A 27684-nucleotide genomic window follows, 5' to 3' on the forward strand; every position below is an offset into this window, starting at 1 on the left:
AATACCGTAGTCTCCAGGAGCAGCACTGGGGGTCAATCCCACAACCTCACAATACTGAGACAGCAGCTCTACCACTAGGCCACTCCTCACCTGCTGTCTGGTGGATTCCTATGCTTGAGATGAGAAACTTCCTTCCTCATGTACCTCAGTTCGTCTGTATTGTCGGTTAGTGGTCTCTTACCCCCCTTCTTAAGGTTGTACATAACATATTTTTAATTGTTACTCGCTTAGTATTTAATAAGCGATTTATCAAATTTAATAAAACTTGAACTTGAAACTTGAGGGGGGGGGGAAGCCCAAGTCTGTTAACATCTAATGAACGGAGTGATCTTTTGGGGGGTACAGCCTATAGGCAGCAATTAGGTTTGACAGATAAGATGGAATTCTCTGGTGCAAGGCTTTGTGTGAGGTATATAATATATATATAGCATATCATAAAGTAAGAATGATAACGAATAGGAGTGACTTTAGAAGCAGAGGGCAATGGTCACAGCAGCCAGTGTCCTCTAAGGAAATCAGGAGCCCAGGTTCCTTCTTAGCCTAAGAATCTTAGGACAGGCTCGAGACTATAGGCGAAATGAGAACAGACGTGTTGGGGCCACTCTCTTGACCTAAAACCCTACTTTAGGACGGAAACTGCTCCCCCCCCCGTGGATACGGAAAAAGGATTTCGGCTTGCCGGTTTCATTCTCGTTTCTTCTTTGTTGTTCTTTCTCGAACATTCTTTCCGTTTCGCTACCCAGGGAAGGAGAATAGAAACCGAAACTTAGCCGTTCTGCCGAAATCCCCTGGTCAGGCTCCTCCTCTTAGCTGACCCGGTTGGTCCAGCGTATCCTAAGCAAGAGAGAAAAGGTGAGACAGCTGAGAGATCGTCTCTGACAGAGAGAGAGAGAGGACGAGATTCCTTCAGTCCAGCAGCTGCCTCCAGAGCCCTCAAGGTATCAAACTCCAATTGCACTCTCTAGTTCCAGGTGTAAGAGGGTCAGGCAGGAGAGAAGGAAAAGAGGAAGGAGGGATGGAAGAAAAGAAAAAAAAAAAAAGAGACAGGGAGGGAGAGACGGTGGGAAAGAAGAGGCAGAGTTTAAAAAAAATCGGGTGGTGCCCTGGCGACCTGGACTTTACTGGAAACATTTTTATTGAGTTTTTAATTTATAACATTTTATTGAAGGAAATAGTTAAATATAATATAAGCCCGTCAGATTAACGGGTGCTAGAATATAGGTTCAGATTTAAGAGTTAAAACAATTTACTGAAAACTTACCATGTATGGATGACTTATTATAAGTTTTTCTGCTTTTCCTATTTGTTGTTGCATGTATTGGGCTTAAGAAATTTTTTGATTTCCCAATTTTCAAGTAGATCTGTTTTGCACTGGGGCATATAAATATAATATAATACAAATAGTTTTCATTTCAAATAGATTCACAATGATGATATTTTCATACATATTTCTGTCATTCCTCCAAAATATATTTCCATAAGACCCATATCAACCCCCCTACTCCCCCCACCTCCCTTCCCCCACTTCCCCCTCCCCTCCCCCCCTCCTATTCACATTGTATTGAAGTCATTAATGAAATCATAATAAAATATGAAATTTATCATTCCTTCAATATACATTTCTATATGGCCTATTTCATCCTACCCCTGCACCGACGTGGACTTTAATTAAACCCGTATTCAAGTTTTAACTATTTATGAAGCAAATCAGATTGATCAGCTAGTGCGATGCTTCTGATAAAAAGCATCTGGAGCAGATCCACATCTGGCCAAATCAAAGCGGCTGCCGACGTAGGAGCCAAGTTAAAAAAAAAAAGATTAGGGCTGCGAAACCCAGTGGAAATGACTCCATTTAGGACTTTTGCTCAAACACCCATACCTGCCGACGATGTAGTGTGTCCTCAATGCAAGATAATCTGGGTAAAAAGATGTACAGGTCAGTTTTTAAATTCAAGATGAGGGTGAAGTGGGAAATTTTATACAGACTCCTCTGACCCAAACCTTTGTATTATAAACACCCAAAGAAACCTGTTTCTGTTCGCAGTATAAAGATTCTCACAGCTAGTGATACAGACTTTGCAAAGAGGTTGTGAAATTCTGGATCTCTTTCCCGTTGATTGGCTGAGCATTAAGAACAGCAGAGGGCTAACCTGATGCAAAACGGAGGAGGGAGAGATCGTTTTGAACTCATCTGTATTTCAAGTTCTGCTACCCTAACCAAACCATCCTCCAGAAGGCCAGAAAGTTCAGGGCCAGCGGGACCCTTCCTCCAAGACATGTCCTCAGTGGCAGGAGCCTTCTTCCCTTGGACCCACCTCCGCAGCACACAATCTTTTCTGAAAGGTTGGCTGAACTGGATCCCAGTCTTCGCATTGCATTCGATCTCAGATTCTGCTCTCAGGTTTCAGGCTACTTGACTGCTTGTGCTCAGGGTCTGAGCCTGGATTAGAACTCAGATCTTTAGAGGAAAAGAGTGAACATAAGAGCACAAGAATAGCCTTACAAGCCCAGTAACCCGTTCTCACGGTGGCTAATCCAGGGCCCTAGTACCTGGCCAACACCCATAGAGTAGCAACATTCCAGCATCTCAAAGAATAGCAAGATTCCGGAACCCCAATGAGAGCAACATTCCAGAGCTGAGACTGTGATGTCATAATGCCTCATTCCACAGTGCCTCAGAGCCAGCCTCATCAGTGATGTCACAATGGCTTGATTGCCCTGTAAGAAGTTCTTTGATCAAACCTTTTCTTTCTAGGCCAACAAATTGAATCCATGACTTGCTAAAATAATGTTAGAAGTTTCTTCTTACTTAGATTTTAGGAAATTGTTAAAGACCCATTTATTTAATAAGTTGATATCTTAATGTTTTTCTTTTAACTTATTATGTTTTTATCTTTTTATCACTGCATTCCTATCTATACGGCATGTTTTTTATTCTGACAAATTATCAAAATGTGTATATAGCTCCTTGTATTTCACCAGGATACTTTGATGGAATCATACGTATTGTTTCTCGCTTTGTGAGCCGCTTAGAACCTCCCCGGTATGGCGGCATACAAATAAATTATTATTATTATAAGAATAGTCTTACTGGGTCAGACCAATGGTCCATCAAGCCCAGTAGCTGGTCTCACAGTGCCAATCCAGGTCCCTAGTATCTGGCCATAACCCAAAGAGTAGCAACATTCCAGCATCTCAAAGAATAGCAAGATTCTGGAACCCCAATGAGAGCAACATTCCAGAGCTGAGATTGTGATGTCATAATGCCTCATTCCACAGTGCCTCAGAGCCAACCTCATCAGAGATGTTACAATGGCCTGATTATCCACTTGGCTCACTTAAAAGCATAAGAATAGCCATACTGTAGCCCGTCCTCACTGTGGCCAATCCAGGTCACACGTACCTGGCCAAAACCCAAAGAGTAGCAACATTCCATGCTACCGATCCAGGGCAAGCAGAGGCGTCCCCCATGTCTTAACAGACTATGGACTTTTCCTTCAGGAAATTGTCCAAACCTTCCTTAAAACCAGCGCCTGCTCCACCAGCCAATCAATTTAAACTCCTGCCAAGGGAACCGGACTACTCTATCCACCCGCCCCCCCCACCTCCCGTCTTCCCCAAGTCTAACACAGCCCCCACCACCACCATGCAGCAACCAACCTTCCCAAGCAGGTCTCGACAGGCAACAACGCGGACCATCCCGCTCAGTATTATTGACACCCATCGAGACCAGCTCTCGGACTCTTATAAACCACCAAACCAAGGCACAAAACCCACCAGTAGAGGGGGGGGGGAGTGTTGTTTTTCTAAACATCAATTTTAATCTTTTGCAGTGGGGGCACTCTATCAATGTTTACTTATATGTGTAGGGTGATGAAAATCAACTTTGTAGACATAAATAAATTTACCTATAGGTCTAAACTATATATAGGCGATGTCTGCTGTACTATAAATTCTTTTCCCATGGAATAGGCCATTTCCTCTGAAGAGCAGAAAGAGGACACGTGATTCCCTGAAGGTCTTTGTGGTTTGAGTCTATCACACATAATCAAGGGCACGTTTTAACCCTTTCCTGTCTTCCTTGTGCCACAGATGCTGAATCTGAATGTGAAGTTGTTGACGGGTGAGGTTCACGCGGTGAGGGCCAGCCCCTCCATGTCCGTTTCAACACTGATGTCTCAAATTGAAAGCAAGACAGGGGTGCCCAGTTACCAGCAGAAGTTGGCGATCAAGAATGACAGCGGCGCATTCACAGAACTGAGAGACGCTGGCCATCTGGCGGAGTACAACCTCTCTCCCGGAGACACCATAATGCTGATGGTGAAAAATGAGGAGCCCATCAACGTCTTCCTGAGGAAAGACAATGGGAGATCATCCACTTACACCATTTACCCCTCTGAGGGGGTTGCTGAGTTCAGGGTTCGGGTCCAGCGCCAGGAAGGGATCCAGCCAGGTCAATTCTGGCTCTGTTATGAATCCAAGCCACTGGAGGATGGCCACAAGCTGGGGGAGTACAACATCGCCCCCGATGGCACCATCTTCATGAACTTGCGCCTTCGTGGGGGCTAAGCATGAGTTAGCATTCCACCGTTTGGGGGGGGGGAAGCTAAGGGCTCCTTTTACAAAGGTGCGTTAGGGCCTTAACGCACGGAATAGCGCGCGCTAGACCTTAACGCCAGCATTGAGCTGGCGTTAGTTCTATAAGCGTAGCACGGGTTTGGCACGCGCTAAAATCCTGCATGCGCTAAAAACGCTAGCACACCTCAGCAAAAGGAGCCCTTTCAAGGTGCGCTACGGGGGTTAGCGCATCGGACATTTCATCACGCGCTAACCCCCCCCGGCAAGCCAAAATACTAATGCCTCGTCAATGGAGGCGTTAGTGACTAGCGCGGCAGGCGGTTTAACGTGCGGTATTCCACGCGTTAAACCCCTACCGCATCTTGATAAAAGGAGCCCTAAGTGTCACCTTTCTTTAATTATCAACATAAGCATTAACGGTTGTTACCACTGAAGACCATAAGAATAGCCTTACTGTGTCCATCAAGCCCATTCTCATTAGCCAATCCAGATCACTAGTACCTGGCAGGACACGTTGCTGCTTTTACCCAAAAAAGTATTTTTTTTTTTTTGTTTTATAAATCTTTATTCATTTTCTTATGTTACAACAAGTGTTCCAAATAAACTCATTAGAAACTTGAATATACACACTTGATTAACTCATATATTAACATCAAATTTAACATTTCTTTAGAAAATTAATATTATATAAAGTTATAATATTATGCAAGAAATCTAAATTTATATAATTCTTATTGAATATAATAATCCCCTACCCCTCCCTCCCTCCCTCCCAATCAATAATACATAAAATCAACTTTATTGTGAATTCATTCAAATATTGATATAGTATGTAATAATCAGAAATAAAATCCCACCCCATTCCCCTCTATTCAAATATCTTATCATGGGAAAAGTTAATCATTCATTACAGAAATCTGTTAACGGTCCCCAGACTTTTTGAAATTTACTCACATAGCCTTTTTGTGTTGCAATGGTGAGTTCCATTTTGTATATGTGGCATACAGAATTCCACCAGAAATTGTAGTTTAACATGTCATGTTTTTTCCAATTATATGTTATTTGCTGTATTGCTATTCCAGTTAAAATAAACAGAAGTTTGTTGTTACTTGCCGAAATTTGACTTCTTGCTCTCATAGTTGTTCCAAATAAAATAGTATCATATGTCAAGGCTACCGGATTTTCCAACATCCTATTAATTTGAGGCCAAATTGGCTTCCAGAATGTTAAGATGAATGGACAATAAAATAAAAGGTGGTCTAATGTCCCAACTTCAATATGACAGTGCCAGCATCTATTAGACCTAGAACTATCTATCTTTTGTAAACGAACAGAGGTCCAAAAAGCTCTATGCAATAGAAAAAACCAAGTTTGTCTCATGGATGCTGACACCATACATTTTAACCTCCAAGACCAAAGTCGTGGCCATTGAGATGCAGTAATTTGGTGCTTTATCTCAATGCTCCAAATGTCTCTAAGACCATTTTTTGGTTTTTTATTTACAAATCCAGATATTAATTTATACCATTGTGCGGCTTTATGATCTGTTGAATCCATCTGGAAACATAAGAATTCCAAACTATGATAATTAGTAAGATTTTTCCATTCAGGGAACCCTGTCTGAATGGCCTGCTTCAATTGCAACCATCTAAAATATTGTGACTTATTAAGATCTAATTTATGTTGCAATTGTGAAAACTCCAGCAACTTACCATTTTGTATTACATCATCCAAAATACGAATACCTGCTATCATCCAATGTTTCCAGATGATTTTAAAACCGCCAACCTTGATCTTGGGGTTTAACCAAATCGTTTGTGTTGTTGATTTATTTATTGGAATAGGAGTTAGATTACTTATATATCTTAGAGTTTTCCAAGTATCCATAAATATTTTATGCTCTTTATATAACCTTAAAAAGATACAAAAAGGAGGCAAAAAATGTCAATAAGGACTCTATGAGTGTGTCTGTCAGCTAATCACTCCTAACAAACCAAACCACACAGGTACCAAATATCAATTGAAGGATAGGGGCGCTCTCAGTGTGAGGTTGTTAGCGACGGGAGAACAAACTCCAGCGCTTCCACTTACAAAGACGGAGGTGAATCACCCTGCTTGCACACCATCATCGGGCGTCCCTAGTGTGCAAAATCAACTGTGCAGAATTAATAACAATAAATAAGTCACAAACAGTGAACTAGTGAGAGAGTGAATCAAACTGAAAACCCACTCATAGAGTCCTCCCCAGCCTAATCCCCAAGATGCAAAATGAAACCACAGCCAACTTAGCTTTTCAAGCGAGCCAAATGAAGTCAATGAGAATTGCAGGAGACCAGAATAGTCATTGGATCAACCGGTTTCGGGTGAAACCCTTCATCAGGATCTTAAGGCTGGAGCAGAACCGGCTGGGAGAGAAGCAGGAGCTATTCTGGTCTCCTGCAATTCTCATTGACTTCATTTGGCTCGCTTGAAAAGCTAAGTTGGCTGTGGTTTCATTTTGCATCTTGGGGATTAGGCTGGGGAGGACTCTATGAGTGGGTTTTCAGTTTGATTCACTCTCTCACTAGTTCACTGTTTGTGACTTATTTATTGTTATTAATTCTGCACAGTTGATTTTGCACACTAGGGACGCCCGATGATGGTGTGCAAGCAGGGTGATTCACCTCCGTCTTTGTAAGTGGAAGCGCTGGAGTTTGTTCTCCCGTCGCTAACAACCTCACACTGAGAGCGCCCCTATCCTTCAGTTGATATTTGGTACCTGTGTGGTTTGGTTTGTTAGGAGTGATTAGCTGACAGACACACTCATAGAGTCCTTATTGACATTTTTTGCCTCCTTTTTGTATCTTTTTAAGCACCTTTTGGCAAACTTAGAGGAGCTTATAGTTTACTTTATATAACCTTGGCATTCTGATACTAACTACATGACTAAGACGCAAGGGAAACATAAGTCTCCACTCTAACCAGAACCAGTCTGGAATATTATCAGTGGGCTCTGGGAGGATCCAATACATACCTTGACGTAAAATATAGGCTTGATGGTACCTATAAAAATTGGGAAAATTTACCCCGCCCTCCACAATTGGCCTTTGCAACGACACTAAAGCAATTCTGGGGTTTTTTCCAAGCCAAATAAATTTTGTCAAAATCCTATTTAATTTTTTATAAAAAGATTCATGAAAGAAAACTGGTATCATCCCCATTTGGTAACAAACTACAGGTAAGATCATCATTTTAACAGTTTGTACTCTTCCCCACCAAGATAAATGCAAAGGATTCCATTGCTCACACATTTCTGTCACCTTTTGTAATATGCTTTTTTCATTACTTTTCATTGTTTCATCCACTGTTTTTGTAATCCAAATTCCCAGATATTTAATAGCCTCCTCCTTCCAAACAAAAGAGAATGCATCAAATAATCCTTTTGTACAGTGTACATTTAATGGAAGAACTTCTGATTTATTCCAATTTATCTTATATCCTGAGAACTTTCCAAATTTTTCAATCAACTCAAGTAAATGTGGAATGGTAGATTCTGGACTCCTCAAAAATAATAGTAAATCATCTGCATATGCAGATACTTTATATTCTCTATCTGAATGTGGTATACCTTGTATTTCCTTTACTTGTTGGATAGCTAATATTAAGGGTTCTAAAACAATATCAAACAGTAAAGGAGACAAGGGACAACCTTGTCTAACTCCCCTCTGTAAATTAAATTTTTCTGAAAAAGTATTATTAATATATAATCTAGCAGAAGGGGAGCTATACAATGTTTGTATTATTTGTATGAATCCAGGACCTATACCAAACCATTCCAATGCCTGATACATAAAGGTCCATTCTACTCTATCAAAAGCCTTTTCTGCATCTAAAGAAACAGCAAAAGTAGGCTCATTCATTTTTTTTTGTTAAGTATAACATATGGAATGCCAATCTGGTATTATGAGATGAATGTCTTTGAGCAACGAATCCTGTTTGATGCATACCTATAATATGAGGGAGAGCTTTAGCCAATCTTAAGGCTAATATTTTTGCTAGTAATTTACCATCTACATTTATTAAAGATATTGGCCTATAGTTTGAAACCAAAGTGGGATCTTTATTTGGCTTTGGCAAAACAATAGTTAAAGATTCTGCTATAGTGCCATTAATAGAACCTTTATTAAGTTGGTATTGATAAAGATTTAATAAATAGGGCAATAGAAAATTTTGAAATGTTTTATAGAATTCTACCGTATATCCATCACCACCTGGAGCGGATCCAACTCTAAGGGACTTTAAAGCTGTTCCTAATTCTTTTAGTGATATTGGTTCTTTCAGACTTCGTTTTACATGTTCAGGAATTTTTGGACCCTCTAACATTTTCAAAAATTCTAAACCATCTTTTTCTTTATTTAAATAAGTCTCGGAAGAATAAAGAGATCTATAAAACTTTAGGAACTGTTTTAAAATAGGCTCGATTTGTGTAAATGTTTCACCATTTTCATCTTTAATGGCAATTAATTTTGATTTCCTTTTTTTCGCTTTAAGATAATTTGCCAATATTCTTCCCGCCTTATTTGAGTTACCATAATACAAAGCTTGTTGAGAAAATATATCTTTCCTGATCAATTTAGATGAAATCTCATTATATTTCCCTTTAAGTTTTAACAATTCTTGTTGAATAGAATATTCCCATTTTTCTATAAGTTTTAATTCTAAAATTTTAATCTCTTTTTCTAAATTTAAAAATTGTTTTTTAATCTGATTTTTAAGATAAGCCGAATAAGAAATTATTTGTCCTCTCATTGATGCCTTAAAAGCATCCCATAATATTTCCATAGAGATCTCGTCTTTATCATTCAATTGAAAATAATCCTTCATTTTTGTTTGAAGATTCTCACAAAATATTGGATCAGCAAGCAATGTATTATCAAACTTCCAAATTGGTCTATTAGTATTTTGATCTGCAATCTTAATTTCAATCCAGACCCCACCATGATCAGATAAAATGATTGGATCAATGGCAGCTTGTGACACCTGATGTGCCAAATTATTTGAAATAAAAATATAATCTATTCTTGAAAAAGAATTATGAACATGAGAACAGAAAGAAAATTCCCGTCCATCAAAATGAAGTATTCGCCAAATATCTGTCAAATCGCAAGATTGTACCAAATTATCTAATCCCATAGATTTCATAAATCTACTTGGGTTTTTATCCAATAGAGGATCCATAACAGCATTAAAATCCCCAGCTACTATTAGGTTCGAAGTAGCCAGTGGTAAAATCAGTTGTTGAAGAGTCTTTAAAAAATCATTTTGATTCGAATTAGGGGCATATATATTGAACAACGTCATGGTAGTATTTCCCATGCTCATTTCCACATTTACCCATCTTCCATGAATATCTGATGCTTTTAATTTGAATGAAGCAGAGCATTTTTATTTACTAGAATAGCTTTTTTCCCTGTAGCTGGTGAAAAAAAAACAATGCTTGACCCAAACTCCTACCAACTTATTAGATTCAATAGCTGAAAGGTGGGTCTCTTATATGTTGTTTATTGATAAACCACCCCATCGTGGAGAAGTTCAGGGTGTCATACAGCTTCTTTCTATCAGGTACTCTAAGAAGGGCGGAGTCAGTATTAGGCAAGAAGGGAGCGTAGATATAATTTTCCCGGTATGTTGAATTTGGTGGCAAGTCAAATGCGCGTGGACAATTGCGTGAAGACGAGCGAGCGCAAGACAATTCGGCGCACAAGTGCGCGGAGCGGGCCAGAAAATATTAACAACACAATCACGGCGTACGTTCACGTAAAGATATCATCGTCATCATACGTGATGGTGTTTTGCAAGTGCATTCTTATCACTATGGTTACCTCGCCTCTTTGTGCTTTGACTAGAAGTAGGATGACATATTGCTGGAAAGAGCAGCGTTCAGGCTGTAGGATCCGTCTCCTCTGGCTGTCTCATTCATTCCGAGGTGCAGTACTATTTTGTACAGGGTAGAGTAAAATAAAATAATCATCTGAAATCATACTTATTGTTTGTCTTGGTCTCAATTATTTCTTCACTAGTTCAGGCAGAAGTTTGGACTCCTGAATTTTCTAATCAATGGGAAAGATATGGGCTAATCTCAAAGCCCCTCTCCCCTTTCCAAACCCCACCTCTTCCCTACCTGAATAGCTGGTATCCTCCCTTTCCGGTGACGGGACAAAAGCGCGTGAGACATCAGAACGCCGACATTGCAACGCAGACAGTTTGGTGCAAGACACCAGTGTGCTGGCAAAAAACTTACTTTTAAAGAACTCCGACGGAGGGGTGTGGGGGGAGAACCCCCCCCACACACACACATTTTACTTCATACTCTTCATGCTGCCGTTGGGGGGGGTGCAAAAAAATTAGGAAAAAGTTTACTCTATAATGGAGGGTTCCAACCCCCAAACCCCCCCCCCCAACAACAGTGCGAAGACTATGAAGTAAGCTGGAGGGGTTCCCCACTCACACCCCGCATTGGAGCTCTTTAAAAGTAAGTTTTTCGCCGGCATGCTGGTGTCTTGGGCCGAATTGTCTGTGTGCTGATGTCTCGCGCGCAAATGACTATGACACCCCCCCCCCCATTCCACCTCAATACGTCATCTTGACATCCTCCGGGTACCTCAGCTCAGCCTGGGGGCAAGAGGGGCAGGAACAGTCACACATTTTCTTCAAAATGGCAACACTGTCCTCTAGTGACAGCCTTGCTGTCAGCGGCACATACGTCTGCAAAAAAAACGCACAGTGCTGTCTTTAAGGGTTCATAGACAACCCCGCGAAAGACAAAGGCGCGCGCCGACAACTGAGCGCAAGACAGAGGCGCGTGCCGAAGAAAATTACAGTTTTTAGGGGCTCCGACGGGGGTTTTTGTTGGGGAGCCCCCCTGGTTTACTTAATACAGATCGCGCCGGTGTTGTGGGGGGTTTGGGGGGTTGTAACCCTCCACATTTTACTGTAAAATTAACTTTTTCCTTAAAAACAGGGAAAAAGTTAAGTTTTCAGTAAAATGTGGGGGGTTACAACCCCCCCACAACGCGGCGCGATCTCTATTAAGTAAAGTGGGGGGGGGGGTTCCCCCACACACCCCCCGTCGGAGCCCTAAAAACAGTAATTTTCTGCGGCGTGCGCCTCCACACTGCGCTGAATTGTCTGCGCGTGCCTTTGTCCTGGCGTGCTTTTGACCTGACACCGTCTTTAAGTGCTGCCTGGCATCAGGAGAAAATGTTATCCCAAGTGATTAGGGTTGCCAGATTTTCCTTTCTGAAAATCCAGAACCCCCCTAGCCCCCCCCATCCCCACTCTGTAATGCCCTAATCCCGCCTCCAGTACCGCCCTAGCCCCCTCCCCCCCACTGCCTGCTCTTGGGCAGGGAGGAAGTCCGTGGATGCCACATGATGACATCACACACAGGTGTGCGTGATGTTATCACGTAGCCTCTGAACGTGCACGGACTTCATGCCCGACACGATTTGAGGAGGCTTTTCAAAACCCAAACAAAGTGCCATCCAGAACTCCAGACATGTCCTCAAAAGAAGGACATGGCCAGGGAAATCCAGACGTCTGGTAACCCTACGACAAGTGAGTGCCAAGCAACAATGCCCATTCAATCCCTATTGGCATAGTAAGTGGGGGGCAGTCTGCCCCGGGCACCATGTTGGTGGGGGCACTGACACCTCTGCTCTCTTCCCCCATACCTAGGATTATCAGACGTCCGGATTCTCCCGGGGGTCCAGACGGCTTTTCAAAACCCGGCACTTTGTCCGAGTTTTGAAAAGCTGCGTCGGACAGGGAGGAAGTCCGCGCAGGTGTGGACGCTATGTGATAATGCCACGCATGTGCACGCGTGCGTGTGATGTCATCCCGTAGCGTCCGTGCCTGCATGGACTTTCTCCCTGCCCGGCAAGGCCGGCAATGGGGCGGGGCTAGTGCGGGCTTGGGGGCGGGATTAGGGTGGGGATGGGCATCTTCCATTTGCTCTGTTACTGTGCCTCTCCCTTTCTCCCTCCTTCCAAATTGGTCTGGTACCCATCTTCTTCCCTCCGCTCCTCCCATAGTCTGGCATCTCTGTCTTCTTCCCTGCCAGCATCTTCTCCCAACTCTCTCTTCCCTATTTCCCTTCCGCGTCTTCTCCCCACTCTCTCTTCCCCATTTTCCTGCAGCATCTTCTCCCCACTCTCTGTTCCTCATTTCCCTTCAGCATCTTCTCCCCACTCTCTGTTCCCCATTTCCATTCAGCATCTTCTTCCCACTCTGTCTTTCCCATGTGCTTTCAGTGTCCTTCTCCCCCCTCTGTTTTACCCTGTTTTCCTCTCCACCCCACCTTTTCTCCCTTTCTCCCTCCCTGCCCCTTACCTTCATGGTGCTCTCTCCCCCCCCCGGCCCGGACAACAGACCCGGTCCGACAAACCTCCCTGCCCTATGGCCAGCAATGTCTAAATTGCCTTCTTACAGCAGCTGGAGCGTTGTAGTTGCATATGGCTGCTGTAAAAGTCGTCTCTGATGCAACTTTCGGTTGCATCAGAGATGACCTTTACGGCAGAAACACGCAGCTTCAATGCTTTAGCTCAGGGGTGCCCACACTTTTTGGGCTTGCGAGCTACTTTTAAAATGACCAAGTCAAAATGATCTATCAACAATAAAAAATTTTTAAAAACACAAAGCACACAGTACGCTGAGAAAATGTTAATTATCATTCCTATTCTGGGGTTTTTTCAAAGAGGTCAAGGATGATGACTCTATGCACTGTCACCTCAGTAACAACCATACAAAAATAGACAAATACCCCCTCCCTTTTTACTAAAGCACAATAGCAGTTTTTAGCACAGGGAGCTACGCTGAATGCCCAGGGCTGCTCTCGACGCTCATAGGCTACCCTGTGCTAAAAACCGCTATTGTGGTTTAGTAAGAGGAGGGCCATAGTGCAAATTATCCCAGGACAAGCAGGCAGGTATTCTCACTAGTGGGTGATGTCATCAGACAGAGCCCCGGTACGGACGTCTCACAAGCACGTGTTGCTTGTAGAAACTTAAAAGTTTCTAGATGCCCGCACCGCGCATGCGCCGGTGCCTTCCCGCCCGGAGGTCCGGGCGTGTCTCCTCAGTTCTTTTCTTTCCGCGGAGCTGAGAAGTTCAACTTCATCATGCGCTAGCTGAATTCAGTTAAATTTGCCTTCCTTGTCCGCGTTTTCGCTTTCTTTTAATTACAGTTAACAGTACTTTTCTTTTTCAGTAAAAAAAAAAAAAAAAAAAAAAGAAGATTATTTCCTCCGGCGGGTCGAACGGGCCGGCCACGTGGCTCAGGCCCACTGGCTTCGACCTCGCGGCGGAGATTTTCCGGCCTATGTCCCGGCCAATCACCGGGTTTAAAAAGTGCAGCAAGTGCCAACGCGCGATTTCACTCACGGACCCTCACCGGCGCTGTTTGCAGTGTTTGGGCCCTGACCACATTCCGAAATCGTGCAGGCCTTGCTCTACCCTTACGGCACGCTCATTCAAGCGGCGTTGCCTATTGTGGGAATCGATGTTCAAGATGGACGCAGCTAAGGATCCCTCAGCCTCCACTTCATCTGATACCTCCCCGGTTCGGGCGAAACCGGTATCGACCCCTCCTGCATCGAGTGTGGTGAAACCGGCATCGTTCATCCCAACACCATCCACGAGCTCGACGTCGGTGCCTGCCCCGGTCTCCTCGGTTCAGGTACCTCTTCCTTCCACAGTGCCACCAGTGGTCATCAAAGTGCCGAAAGCTACTAAGCAGAAGCACTCGACCTCGAAGGAGCGCGATGACCGTGCAGGAGGACCCCCTTTCGGTGCGGATCCCTCCTTATCGGCTTCGCTACGGTCCATGCTGGAAGCTCAATTCGTTGAGCTCATGCAGACCATCGGACCCGGGATCATCGCTGCCATACAGGGTGACCTCCCGGTACCGGTCCAAAGGGGCGGTCCGCCCCCTCCCCCTCCTCCACGCCGTTCGACCTCGAAAACCGACGAGGACGAACGGGGGAGGGCGGCGATGCCCATGCGGCAAGCCTCGCTTACCGATATGCCGCCATTAGAGCCCATTACGCCTCCGCGCCAACATGGGACCAGACCTCCGATCGATACTCAAAGCCCTGGGCATAGTCAGGAAGAGTTCTTCCGTACTCCTTACCAGACTTGGGTAGCATCGCAAGAATCCGCATCGCAACCCCAGTTGCGATCCACCGCTTCCAGCCCTATCCACCACTTGGGGGCCTCGGGAGACCATGCGATGCACAGACGATCCCGATCCCCGTCCCGCCACCGAGACGGGCACCGATCAAGACACTCATCCTGGCACTCTTCACGCCATTCGGAGGTGTCACCGCAGAAAAAACTGCAACGTATGGGATACTCCTCATCAGAGGTGTCCCCTCCGGAGGGACCGGAGTACGAGGAGACACCCGTACCCGATTCTCCTTGCCACTCCCCGACGTCCATGGACCCGGAGGCCTCCTCCTCCTCCAGCCCGTCCCACAGACCGACGCTGGCGGATCAATTGTCTTTCTCATCATTCCTCCGACAAATGGCGGATGATCTGGATGTGACCCTTGACACGGGCTCCCGATACTCCAAAGAGTATCTGGACACCATGCATTTACCTAACCCTCCAACGGAGTCGCTTCGGCTCCCCCTGCATAAATTGCTGGATCAGACCTTCATGCAGTGTTTCGAAACACCGTACTCCATACCGGCGATTCCCAGCAAACTCGATGCTCGATACCGCATCGTGCACCATAAAGGGTTTGAGGGCCCTCAACTCTCCCACCAATCTCTACTGGTCGAATCCTCTCTTAAACGCTCTCATCCCTCCCAGGTCTACGCCTCTGTACCGCCGGGCCGAGAGGGGAGAACGATGGACAAATTTGGTAGAAAATTCTATCAAAACTCCATGATGGCGTCACGGGTGCTGAACTACAATTTCTTTTTCTCTTCCTATCTGGAGTTCTTCTTGCCGGTGCTCCGCAAGTTCACTCCGTTCATAGACACCCAAGCTCGATTCGAGTTCGAGGAAGTGGTAGCCTCCCTCTCCCAATTACGCCTCCAGCTGATGCAATCCTCCTTCGATGCATTCGAACTCTCGGCACGTGCTGCCGCAAGCGCGGTAGCCATGCGTCGCCTGGCATGGCTCCGTACAATCGATATGGATCCCAACCTCCAGGACAGACTCGCCAACGTACCATGTGCGGGAGCTGACCTGTTCGATGAGTCTATCAAAACTGTTACCAAGAAGCTGTCGGATCATGAAAAATCTTTTCAATCCATCCTGCGGCCCAAACCCAAACCTCAACAGTCTCGACCTTCCAGGCCACCCCTGATTTACCTAAGGCTCCCCAGCCCTTTTGACTCCCCTCCCGGGAGCATAACCGACACCGTTCTGCACTCAGCCTCTCCCATAGGGGGCCGCCTCCATCTTTTTTACCATCGATGGGAGGCCATAACCACGGACCTATGGGTCCTTACCATCATAAGAGAAGGATACTCTCTTCAATTCCATCGGGTCCCCGCGGACCATCCTCCAAGAGAGTATCCTTCAAGCTCGACGCAGACCGCCCTTCTTCTTCAGGAAGTCCAAACCTTACTTCAGCTTCGGGCTGTCGAGCCGGTCCCGTCAGACCAATTGAACCGAGGGTTTTACTCCCGGTACTTCCTCGTCCCGAAGAAAACGGGCGACCTGCGACCCATTTTAGACCTTCGGGCCCTTAACAAGTTTCTGGTCAAAGAGAAGTTTCGCATGTTGACTTTGGCTTCTCTATACCCCCTCCTCGAGCAGAACGACTGGTTATGCTCCCTGGATCTCAAGGAGGCCTACACTCACATCCCCATTCACCCGGCCTCCCGAAAGTTCCTCAGATTTCGGGTGGGAAATCTGCACCTACAGTATCGAGTGCTACCATTCGGCCTATCTTCGTCCCCCAGAGTCTTCACAAAGTGCCTGGTGGTAGTGGCCGCGGCACTCCGGGACAGGGGTCTACAGGTGTTCCCATACCTCGACGACTGGCTCATCAAGGCCCCGTCAGCCCCAGAGGTCACTTCGGCGGCCTTGGCTACAACCTACTTCCTCCAGAATTTGGGCTTCGAGATCAACTTTTCCAAGTCTCATCTACAACCCACCCAGTCCCTCCCCTTCATCGGAGCGGTCCTGGACACCACCCGACTCCGAGCATTCCTGCCTCTGCAACGCATGGAGTCTCTTCTTCATCTCTGCCAGTCGGTGTCTACTCGCCAAACCCTACCGGCGAGACAACTGATGGTGCTCCTGGGCCATATGGCCTCCACAGTACATGTGACACCCTTTGCCAGACTCCATCTCAGGATCCCCCAGTGGACCCTGGCATCACAGTGGAATCAGACGTCCGATCCACTATCCAAACACATCTTAGTCACACCTGCTCTTCGGCAGTCTCTACTTTGGTGGATGACCTCTTCGAATCTATCCAGAGGTTTGCTGATGCACTCTCCCCCCCATCAGAAAGTTCTCACAACCGATTCGTCGAATTATGCATGGGGGGCCCACCTGGATGGTCTCCGCACCCAAGGATTCTGGACCAGTGCGGAAAGACTACACCAAATCAATCTACTGGAACTCAGAGCCATCTTCAATGCGCTCCAAGCTTTCCAACACCTACTTCACGACATGGTGATCCTCATTCGCACAGACAATCAGGCCGCCATGTATTATATCAACAAGCAAGGAGGCACGGGCTCGGCCCTCCTTTGCCAGGAAGCTCTACGAGTCTGGGACTGGGCGGTGCGCCACAACGCCTTCCTCAGAGCAGTCTACATTCAGGGGGAGAACAACGTCTTAGCAGACAAACTGAGTCGTCTACTACAACCGCACGAATGGACTCTCCATTCCAGCCCCCTTCACCAAATCTTCACACAGTGGGGGACGCCTCAGATAGACCTCTTTGCGGCTCCCCACAACTCCAAACTGCCTCAGTTTTGCTCCAGGATCTACACCCCTCATCGCCTCGAGGCAGATGCTTTTCTACTGAACTGGGGGAAACGATTTCTATATGCGTTCCCACCATTCCCGCTGATCCAGAAGACTCTGGTCAAGCTGAAACTCGAACAGGCCACCATGATTCTAATAGCTCCTCGGTGGCCCAGACAACCTTGGTTCTCCCTCCTACTTCAACTCAGCAGCAGGGAACCAGTACCACTTCCAGTGTTTCCTTCACTACTTACTCAACATCAAGGATCACTGCTTCATCCCAACCTGCAGTCTCTCCACCTGACAGCTTGGTTCCTCTCAACGTAACCCCTCACCAATTCTCTCAAGAAGTGAGGGAGGTCTTGGAAGCTTCCAGGAAGCCCGCCACTCGACAATGCTACTCCCAGAAATGGACTAGATTCTCCTCATGGTGTGTTTCTAAATCAAAGGAACCTCAGCGAGCTTCCTTATCCTCCGTGCTGGACTATCTCCTACACCTATCTCAATCCGGGCTCAAGTCTACATCCATACGAGTCCACCTGAGCGCTATTGCGGCGTTCCACCAGCCCCTACAAGGGAAACCCCTCTCGGCCCATCCGGTGGTCGCCAGATTTATGAAAGGACTCTTCCATGTTAACCCTCCTCTCAAACCACCCCCAGTAGTTTGGGACCTCAATGTAGTCCTTTCCCGTCTCATGAAGCCCCCGTTTGAACCACTCAACAGGGCCCCTCTTAAGTATCTCACCTGGAAAGTGCTTTTCCTGGTAGCCCTTACGTCCGCTCGCAGAGTCAGCGAACTCCAGGCATTGATGGCGGATCCACCATTCACAGTATTCCATCATGACAAGGTGGTCCTCCGCACTCACCCGAAATTCCTGCCTAAGGTGGTCTCAGAATTTCATCTCAACCAATCCATTGTACTTCCAGTATTCTTCCCTAAGCCCCATTCTCACCACGGAGAATTGGCCCTTCACACTCTAGACTGTAAACGTGCGTTGGCTTTCTACCTGGATCACACCAAGCCACACAGAACCACTCCTCAACTTTTTGTCTCCTTCGACCCTAATAAGTTGGGAAGACCCGTATCAAAGCGCACCATCTCTAATTGGATGGCGGCTTGTATCTCTTTCTGCTATGCCCAGGCTGGATTATCACTTCCTTGTAAGGTCACAGCCCATAAGGTCAGAGCAATGGCAGCCTCAGTAGCATTCCTCAGATCAACACCAATCGAGGAAATTTGTAAGGCTGCCACCTGGTCCTCGGTTCACACATTCACCTCACATTATTGTCTGGATACTCTCTCCAGACGGGATGGACAGTTTGGCCAAACAGTATTGAAAAATTTATTCTCTTAAGTCGCCAACTCCCCCTCCATCCCACTGAGGTTAGCTTGGAGGTCACCCACTAGTGAGAATACCTGCCTGCTTGTCCTGGGATAAAGCAATGTTACTTACCGTAACAGTTGTTATCCAGGGACAGCAGGCAGCTATTCTCACGTCCCACCCACCTCCCCTGGGTTGGCTTCTCAGGCTAGCTACCTGAACTGAGGAGACACGCCCGGACCTCCGGGCGGGAAGGCACCGGCACATGCGCGGTGCGGGCATCTAGAAACTTTTAAGTTTCTACAAGCAACACGTGCTTGTGAGACGTCCGTACCGGGGCTCTGTCTGATGACATCACCCACTAGTGAGAATAGCTGCCTGCTGTCCCTGGATAACAACTGTTACGGTAAGTAACATTGCTATATAGACAGCAGATATAAATTCAGACACATTTTGATCACTAAATTTAAAATAAAATCATTTTTCCTACCTTGTTGTCTGGTGATTTCATGAGTCTCTGGTTGCACTTTTTTCTTCTGACTGTGCATCCAATCTTTCTTCCTTTCTTTCAGCCTGTATGCTTCAAGTTTCAAGTTTAATGGAGATTTGATTAATCACTTAATCATGATTCTAAGAGATGTACATAATAATAAAATTACAAAATGTGGGGAACAATACAATAAATAACAAAAATCAGGTCTGACAAGACTATTGACAAGCGTAACAAAACTAAGAACATAAGTGAAGAGAGGGATAAGAACTACAAATTATTTAAAAGTTAAAGAGACATATAAGGGAGATACAGAAGGAAAGGGAAGTTAAAAATTACTTCAATAAAATTAGAAAAAGTAAAATTAGTTGGAAGATTAAATGGCTAATTTTCAAAGGCGTCTTTAAAAAGAAAGCTCTTTAGTTTATTTTTGAATTTTTCTAAGTTGTGTTCTTCCCTCAAGTGAATAGGAAGTGAGTTCCAAGTTTGGGGGGCTATAACAGAAAAAAATCAATTGCCATCTAGTATTAATAATTCTAAGAGAGGGAATCATCAGCAAGTCTCCTCCAGACCTCATTCCCTCCCCCAACTTTTTCTTCCTCTCCCTGCCCTTTCTTTCTCCCTGCCTCCTTTTCTTTTTTTCTCTCTTCATGCCCCCTTTCTTTTTCTCTGTTTCCCTTCTTTCCTTCTGTCTCCCTGCCTGCCCCCCTTCTTTCTTTCTCCCTGCCCTCCCCCAAGCCATTGCCGCCGCCATCGGGGAACAGCCCCCCAAGTCACCGCCATCGGGTAACATGCCCCAAAGCCGCTGCCGCCTCAAGCTCTCCTTCCCTGCGTCTTCCCTGCATCGGGCCGACCAGCATTCCTCTCCCCGACGACAATTCTTCCGTCGGAGAGGAAGTTCCGCCCAGCTAGGCAGCGATTGGCTGGTCCAAACTTCCTCTCTGACGGCAGAATTGATGTCGGGGAGAGGCAGGCTGATTGGCCCGATAGAATTTTCCAGACCTGGCCAGCTGTGCACCCCCCCTAAGTCTGCACCTGGGGCGGACTGCCTCCCTCCCGCCCCCCTCTCCTTGGTACGCCACTAATCAGATGGTTTGTGGGGACGGGGACTGAGCTCACGGGGATGGGAACAAATTTTTTCCCCGTGTCATTTTCTAGGCTTTGCCATGAATCGATTTCAATTACGTGCGGGCGAGCGGGGTGTCATTAAATACATGTTTTGTCATATTTATATTTTAATGTAAAAAATATTTTTTGTCAATAAATAAGATTAATTAGTATGATATCTGTTTTTATTGAATGTTAGTAGCTAGTATAAAACGACTCCTATAAACATGGTTCTTGAAAAGAAATTTGGCTCTCAAAAGAAATCTTAATCGTTGTACTGCTGATCTTTGGCTCTTTTGACTATTGAGTTTGCCGACCACGGATCTAGCCCAATATCCTGTTTCCACAGTGGCCAATCCAGGTCACAAGTACCTGGCAGAAACCCAAAAAGGAACAACTCCAAATTTTATAACACCAAGTGAAATTCTTTGGAACACACCTGACCCACTGGTTCATGTACAAATCCAAATTAGAGCCAAATAATGCCTATAAATAATCAATTAAAGGCTAGTTATTGATTAAAATGGCTCATTAACTAACTTAATAGAGGTGGATAAAGCCCTCCTTGCTACCAGAAAAGCAAAATCATGACTACCGCCAACAAGAAAGTCCACATAAAGATCAACAATGAAGAAAAAGAATTTGTTGACAGCTTCATTTTCCTTGGGTCCCTCATTGATCACAGTGGCGGTTCAACAGCAGAGATCAAACATCTATTAGCACTGGAGTGTGTAGCCATGGTGAGTATGGACCAAATATGGAAGTGCAAGGACATCTCAGTCACCATCAAACAAAGACACAAAGTCTGATCGCTGCCATTGTGTTCCCAATCGCAACATATGGCTGCGAGATATGGACACTCATAAAAGCAGACAGAAGAAAAATTGACGTCTTCGATTTGTGGTGCTGGAGAAGACTTCTATAGCTAGGATCACCAACAAAGATGTTCTTGATCATATGAACCCAGAGTTGTTCTTGGAAGGCAAGATTGCCAGACAGAAACTGACCTATTTTGGACATATGATAAGGGCGAATTCACTTGAAAAGGAAGTGGTAAAAAGAAGCAGGGGAGACCAAAGACCCATTGGCTGGATACCATCAAGAATGACATGGGAATGAACATCAAGCAATTGAAAGAAACCGTGGAAAACAGGGAAGCCATGGCAAGGACTGGCCTACAGAGGATCCAAGGATTGGACACGACTGAATGAATAATCGTGGTAGTAGCTACCAGCCATTGCTGGACTGACCACAGGAAGAATCAGAACCAATGCTTTTGTTTGGTGACATAGGAAGAGGGTTGGCCAGTAGGAAAAAGGAGGTATTGATGCCCCTGTATAAGACTCTGGTTAGACCTCATTTAAAATATAGTTACAATTCTGGAGATATAAAAAGAATGGAGTCGGTCTAGAGCAGTGGTTCCCAACCCTGTCCTGGAGGACCACCAGGCCAATCGGGTTTTCAGGCTAGCACTAATGAATATGCATGGAGCGGATTTGCATGCCTGTCATTTCCATTGTATGCAAATCTTTCTCATGCTTATTCATTAGGGATAGCCTGAAAACCCGATTGGCCTGGTGCTCCTCCAGGACAGGGTTGGGAACCACTGGTCTAGAGCACAGGTGTCAAAGTCGGTCCTCAAGGGCCGCAATCCAGTCAGGTTTTCAGGATTTCCCCAATGAATATGCATAAGATCTATTAGCATACAATGAAAGCAGTGCATGCAAATAGATCTCATGCATATTCATTGGGGAAATACTGAAATCCCAACTGGATTGTGGCCCTCGAGGACCGACTTTGACACCCCTGGTCCAGAGGAAGGTTACTAAAATGGTGTGTGGTCTTCATCATAAGGAGTATGGGGACAGACTTAAAGATCTCAATCTGGAGGAAAGTCGGGAGAGGGGAGATATGATAGAGACGTTTAAGTACCTACGTAATGTAAATGTGCGTGAGTCGAGTCTCTTTAATTTGAAAGGAAACTCTGGAATGAGAAGGCATAGGATGAAGTTAGGCATAGGATGAAGTTAGATGATAGGCTCTGAAGTAATCTGAGGAAATACTGTTTTACAGAAAGTATGATAAATGCATGGAACAGTCTCCCGGAAGAGGTGGTAGAGACAGAGACTGTGTCTGAATTCGAGAGGGCCTAGGATAGGCACATGGGATCTCTCGGAGAGAGAAAGAGATAATGGTTACTACGGATGGGCAGACTAGATGGACCATTTGGCCTTTATCTGCCATCATGTTTCTATAACCATAAAGTTCTATGACATCACAATGCAGGTGTAAAGAGCCTTAGCCAATAGGGAGAGGAGGCAATAGTTGATGCTGTGGATGGGCCATTTGGACTTTATCTGCCATCATGTTACATTGTTTCTATAACCATAAAGTTCTATGACATCACAATGCAGGTGTAAAGAGCCTTAGCCAATAGAAAGAGGTGATGCAAATATTAAGAGCCTTAGCCAATAGGGAGAGGAAGAGACAGTGGATGCTGCAGATGGGCAGACTGGATGGGCCATTTGGCTTTTATTTGCTGTCATGTTTCTATAACCATAAAGTTCTATAACATCACAATGCAGGTGTAAAGAGCCTTAGCCAATAGGAAGAGGAGATGCAAATGTTAAGCGCCTTAGCCAATAGGGAGAGGAAGAGATAGAGGATGCTGCAGATGGGTCATTTGGCCTTTATCTGCCATCACGTTTCTATGACTGGAAGAGTGGATTCCCGAGGAAGGAATACCTCATGGAAACATGGAACGTAGTGGGTCCTATGTACAACACTTCATATCATCTATCGTATAGGAGTTGATTTAAGTTGATTCATCCGTTCCAGATGCAGTTTTCCATCCCCCTTTGTTTTGCTCCTATTAACCTTTATTGTGGGTATTTTTATCCCTCTTTTTGTTCAGTGCGTTCTCGCTCTTGGCATGCCCAGTATTTGTGATTTTGCACCCACAGGTGTGCAAATTGTGACAGCTATTTGCCATGTGTGCCACAGGGCGCGGGTATTCCTGGCCCTACACTTTGCTTTCGGTGCTGAAAATAGCCATCAAGCATCCAGGGCTGTGAATTGCGAGCGACAGCTCCAAAAAGAAAGAATTACTTCTATTCCAAATACAATATGTTTGAATGTTCTAGCTCAGGGGTATCCAACCTGCGGCCCCCATGAAGTATTTTGTGCGGTCCCGGTCGAGGGTGATGCAGTGTTTTCCTCTGCTGCCCCCGGGTGTTTACCGCCTTGCCGGCTCCCTCCTCTGTCTTGCTGCAGCGTTTACGCGTTTGTGCGGACCCAGAAACATTTTTTTTCGGCCAATGCAGCCCAGGGAAGCCAAAAGGTTGGACACCCCTGTTCTAGCTGGTTTTTGTCAAGTGCTGTCCCATGCAGGAACCTAACCCTGTTTTCCCTATAGGATCCATTATTCACTTTCCGCGGTTTTGAGGAACCACATGTATGGCTGGAACCTTAACATCTATTTTCCCCATAGCTGGGGGTGAGCGGACCCTTGCACCCCCCACCCGGGCACTTACATGAGGTTTTTGAGGGAGGGGTGATTTTTTTTGGGGGGGTATAAGATGGCGGAGAGTATGAAATAGCAGCAAGAATGGAGGAAGAGTGTACAAGAAGAGAAGCGAATCGAGAGACACTGGGGATGTTAGAAAAGAGGACGATTTAGAGAGAGGGAGGAGGAAGAAAGGTCTAGAAGAGAGCCACAATGAGCATGGAATAATTGCATCACAGGCATGACTCTTATCGAGTCATTGGAATTTAGGCTGCTTTGGAGAAGAAATGCAGAATTATTTCGCACTTTGCATCACCATTTGCCACAGCTTGGGGGGGGGCTGGAAATCACCATTTCTAGAGATCGGAGTCCGACCTCGCTCTAGGCAGTGAGATAAGGAAGGTCGATGCGTTTCCCGTTCTAACCGCATGAGGGCGCCCATGCTCCTTAGATGTGCAGCTGCCTCTCCTTGCGAGCAGCTGATCGGCAAATCTTTCACTATAAATGCAACCCGAGAACTGGCATTGTTGAACAGAGATCCCTCAGCCTGGAGAAAGTGCCAAGAGGCTGCTGCCCTAGGTCGGGTGCAACAGCCGGGATCTGCAAACAATAACTGCGGAAAAGGGAACAGCAAACGGCACGGAGAAGATTCTACGTGTACACCCAGAATGCGGGGCTCCAGAACTACGTGTCTGAAATGTTTCTGCCAGTTCTTGGATTACGAGACTCCCAAAGTGATAGTGGTGAAAAACCAGAACCTGGGGATCATTTACAGATTGGTCCAACTTCTCATCATTATCTACTTTGTGTGGTAAGTTGGCGTGTAAGTTCTTCTGTCAAGACTGAGGTACGTGGATGTGGGAGGGGGGTATCAGTGCGAAAGAGTATTCCTCCCCCATATCAGAAACCTACAGGATAAGTGGGACATATATGGAAGAGCCATATAGGGAAATTTAGGGCTCCTTTTACCAAGCCGCGTTAGGGCATTAATGGGTGGAATGGCCGGTGCTTAATTGCCACGCACGCTAGACGCTAATGCCAGCGTTGAGCTGGCGTTAGTTCTAGCCGCGTAGCACGGGTTTAGTGCACCCTGAAATGCGTGCGCTAAAATCACTAACGCTGCATAGTAATGTGGACAAATGCGAAGTGATGCACGTTGGGAAGAATAACCTGAATCACAGTTACCGGATGCCGGGGTCGGCATTCAAGAAAAAGATCTGGGTGCCATCGTGGACAATACGCCAAAATCTTCCACCCAATGTGCAGCGGTGGCCAAGAAAGCAAACAAAAGATGCTAGGAATGATTAGAAAAGGGATGGTTAACGTGACCAAGAGTGTTATAATGCCCCTGTATCGCTCCACGGTGCGACCTCACCTGGAGTATTGCGTTCAATTCTGGTCTCCTTAACTCAAGAAAGATATAGCGGCGCTAGAAAAGGTTCAAAGAAGAGCGGCCAAGATGGTAAAGGGGACGGAACTCCTCTCGTATGAGGAAAGACTAAAACGGTTAGGGCTCTTCAGCTTGGAAAAGAGACGGCTGAGGGGAGATATGAAGTCTACAAAATCCTGAGTGGTGTAGAACGGGTACAAGGATCGATTTTTTTACTGCATCAAGATTTACAAAGACTAGGGGTACACCTGATAAAGTTACATACAGAGTAATGTTTTTAAAACCAATAGGAGGAAATATTTTTTTTTTACTCAGAGAATAGTTAAGCTCTGGAATGTGTTTCCAGAGGATGTAGTGAGAGCGGTTCATGTAGCTGGTTTTAAAAAAAAGGTTTGGACAAGTTCCTGGAGGAAAAGTATGCAGGCTGCTGTTGAGACAGACATAGGGGAAGCCACTGCTTGCCTTGGATCGGTGGCATGGAATGCTGCTACTATTTGAGGTTTTGCCAGGTACTTGTGACTTGGATTGGCCTCTATAAAGACAGGATACTGGGCTTGATGGACCATTGGTCTGACCCAGGAAGGTTATTCTTATGTTCTTATAATGAAGAGTACTAAAGTTCATCCACTTTTGTCTCAGTACTGTATTAAAACGGTTGAGAAAACTGGAAATTATTCTTAGTGAAAATACATTAAGAACATAAGAATAGCCTTACTGGATCAGAACAAGCCCAGTAGCCAAAACCCAAGGTGTAGCAATATTCTATGCTACCAATACAGGGCAAGCAGTGGCTTTCCCCATGTCTTTCTCAATAACAGACTATGGACTTTTCCTCCAGGAACTTGTCCAAACTTTTCTTAAAATCAGCTACGCTATCCGCTCTTACCACATCCTCTGGCAACGCGTTCCAGAGCTTAACTATTCTCTGAGTAAATTTCCTCCTATTGGTTTTGAGAGTATTTCCCTGTAACTTCATCGAGTGTCCCCTAGTCTTTGTCATTTTTTGATGGAGCGAAAAATTGATCCACTTGTACTCGTTCTACTCCACTCAGGATTTTGTACACTTTAATCATATCTCCCCTCAGCTGTCTCCTTTCCTGACCGTTTTAGTCTTTCCTCAGACGAGAGGAGTTCCATCCCCTTTATCATCTTGGTTGCTCTTTTTTGAACCTTTTCTAGTTCCGCTATATCTCTTTTGAGATAAGGAGACCAAAATTGAACGCAATACTCCAGGTGAGGTCACACCATGGAGCGATACAGAGGCATTATGACATTCTTAGTCTTGTTAACCATCCCTTTTTGAATAATTCCTAGCATCCTGTTTGCTTTTTTGGCCGCCGCCGCACATTGGGCGGAAGGTTTCATCGTATTGTCTACAATGATACAGAGAGAAAAAGCACATGGAGCTAAAAGAACCACAATTAAAGGGAAAATCAGCGGTTTATAATGTCCCCCAACTCTGCCAGCGTTGAGACCTAAAACAAGCCCAAACTCATCCTAATCAGATCAAACAGACACCAACCCAAAAAAAGATGGAAAGGAGAATTGATGGGCAGATTTGGACACCTCCAGATCTTCTACCATTTACTAGATCCATTAGGAATTATCTAAAGATGATGACATGAATTTCCGGGTCAAATGTCAGAAAAAGAGAATTAAACCATTTTGAAGGTCTGCCACTGTGGTCCTTGGCGCACATGGAAATCGGAGTTCAAAAGAAAGAAAACCCCAGAGATAGTCTGGGATGACTTAAAAACAAAGTCAGAAGTTAGAAAGGAAAAGGGATGGGTCGAAAAGGGAGGGGCTAGCCCGGAGAGATGTATACAGCCTTCTAGCGACACAGGCAGCGAAAATTGACCCCACCATCACCAAACTGATGATCAACACAACAGACATCAAAGTGTTTCGAAAAGAAATCAAAACATTTCTATTCAAAAAACACGTCCTTACTAACTAGTCTCCTCCCCTTTCGCACAAGCTCTCCCTCTCCTGAATATCACATTAGTCAACTCCTAGAACCTTTCCCTCCAAAAATACTCAGATTCCTAAATAAGCATTTACCTCACTATCCAACAAACTTCTTACGTCATTGTTAGGTAATTTCTAGTCTGTAACCCGCATATACTGATATTCTCCACTATATCCTGTAATCACTTGATTCTCATAAATGTAATTCTTATAACTGAATGTAATTCTTATAATTGAATCCTCTACCACACCATGTAAAGTACATGAATCACGGTTATGCAATATCTCTAGATAATCTATTAAGTAATTTCTCTAGATAATCTGTTATGTAATTTCTCTGGATAATCTTTGT

General features: G+C 45.2%; 2 protein-coding genes and 1 long non-coding RNA gene across 4 annotated transcripts in view; 2 read left to right on the top strand and 1 right to left on the bottom strand.

Moving 5' to 3' along the window:
- The first annotated feature begins 808 nt into the window (after positions 1-808).
- On the top strand, positions 809-4689 carry ISG15 (ISG15 ubiquitin like modifier). Its single transcript, XM_033954938.1, has 2 exons — positions 809-938; positions 4093-4689. The coding sequence occupies exon 2, from the start codon at positions 4093-4095 to the stop codon at positions 4567-4569; it is 477 nt and encodes a 158-aa protein (XP_033810829.1). The 5' UTR covers positions 809-938; the 3' UTR covers positions 4570-4689.
- Positions 4690-10107: 5418 nt separating this feature from the next.
- Positions 10108-19414, bottom strand: LOC117365989. Its single transcript, XR_004540476.1, has 2 exons — positions 19363-19414; positions 10108-10551 (listed from the first exon to the last, which is right to left on the bottom strand). It is a non-coding gene; the product is annotated as an uncharacterized LOC117365989 (long non-coding RNA).
- A 5080-nt stretch (positions 19415-24494) lies between these two features.
- P2RX2 (purinergic receptor P2X 2) overlaps positions 24495-27684 on the top strand; it is a 53372-nt gene continuing 50182 nt past the window's right edge. For both annotated transcript variants that reach the window (XM_033953798.1, XM_033953799.1), the window contains exon 1: positions 24495-24785. In XM_033953798.1, the coding sequence (XP_033809689.1) occupies positions 24643-24785 (143 nt within the window). In that variant the 5' untranslated portion in view covers positions 24495-24642. The remainder of the gene's footprint in view (positions 24786-27684) is intronic.

The sequence above is a fragment of the Geotrypetes seraphini genome, chromosome 8 (genome assembly GCF_902459505.1).
Source record: "Geotrypetes seraphini chromosome 8, aGeoSer1.1, whole genome shotgun sequence".
In the NCBI taxonomy this organism is placed as follows: domain Eukaryota; kingdom Metazoa; phylum Chordata; class Amphibia; order Gymnophiona; family Dermophiidae; genus Geotrypetes; species Geotrypetes seraphini.

What these genes read in the sequence shown, in the direction of transcription:
- ISG15 (XM_033954938.1), top strand. Translation starts at nt 4,093, where the DNA reads ATGCTGAATCTGAATGTGAAGTTGTTGACGGGTGAGGTTCACGCGGTG.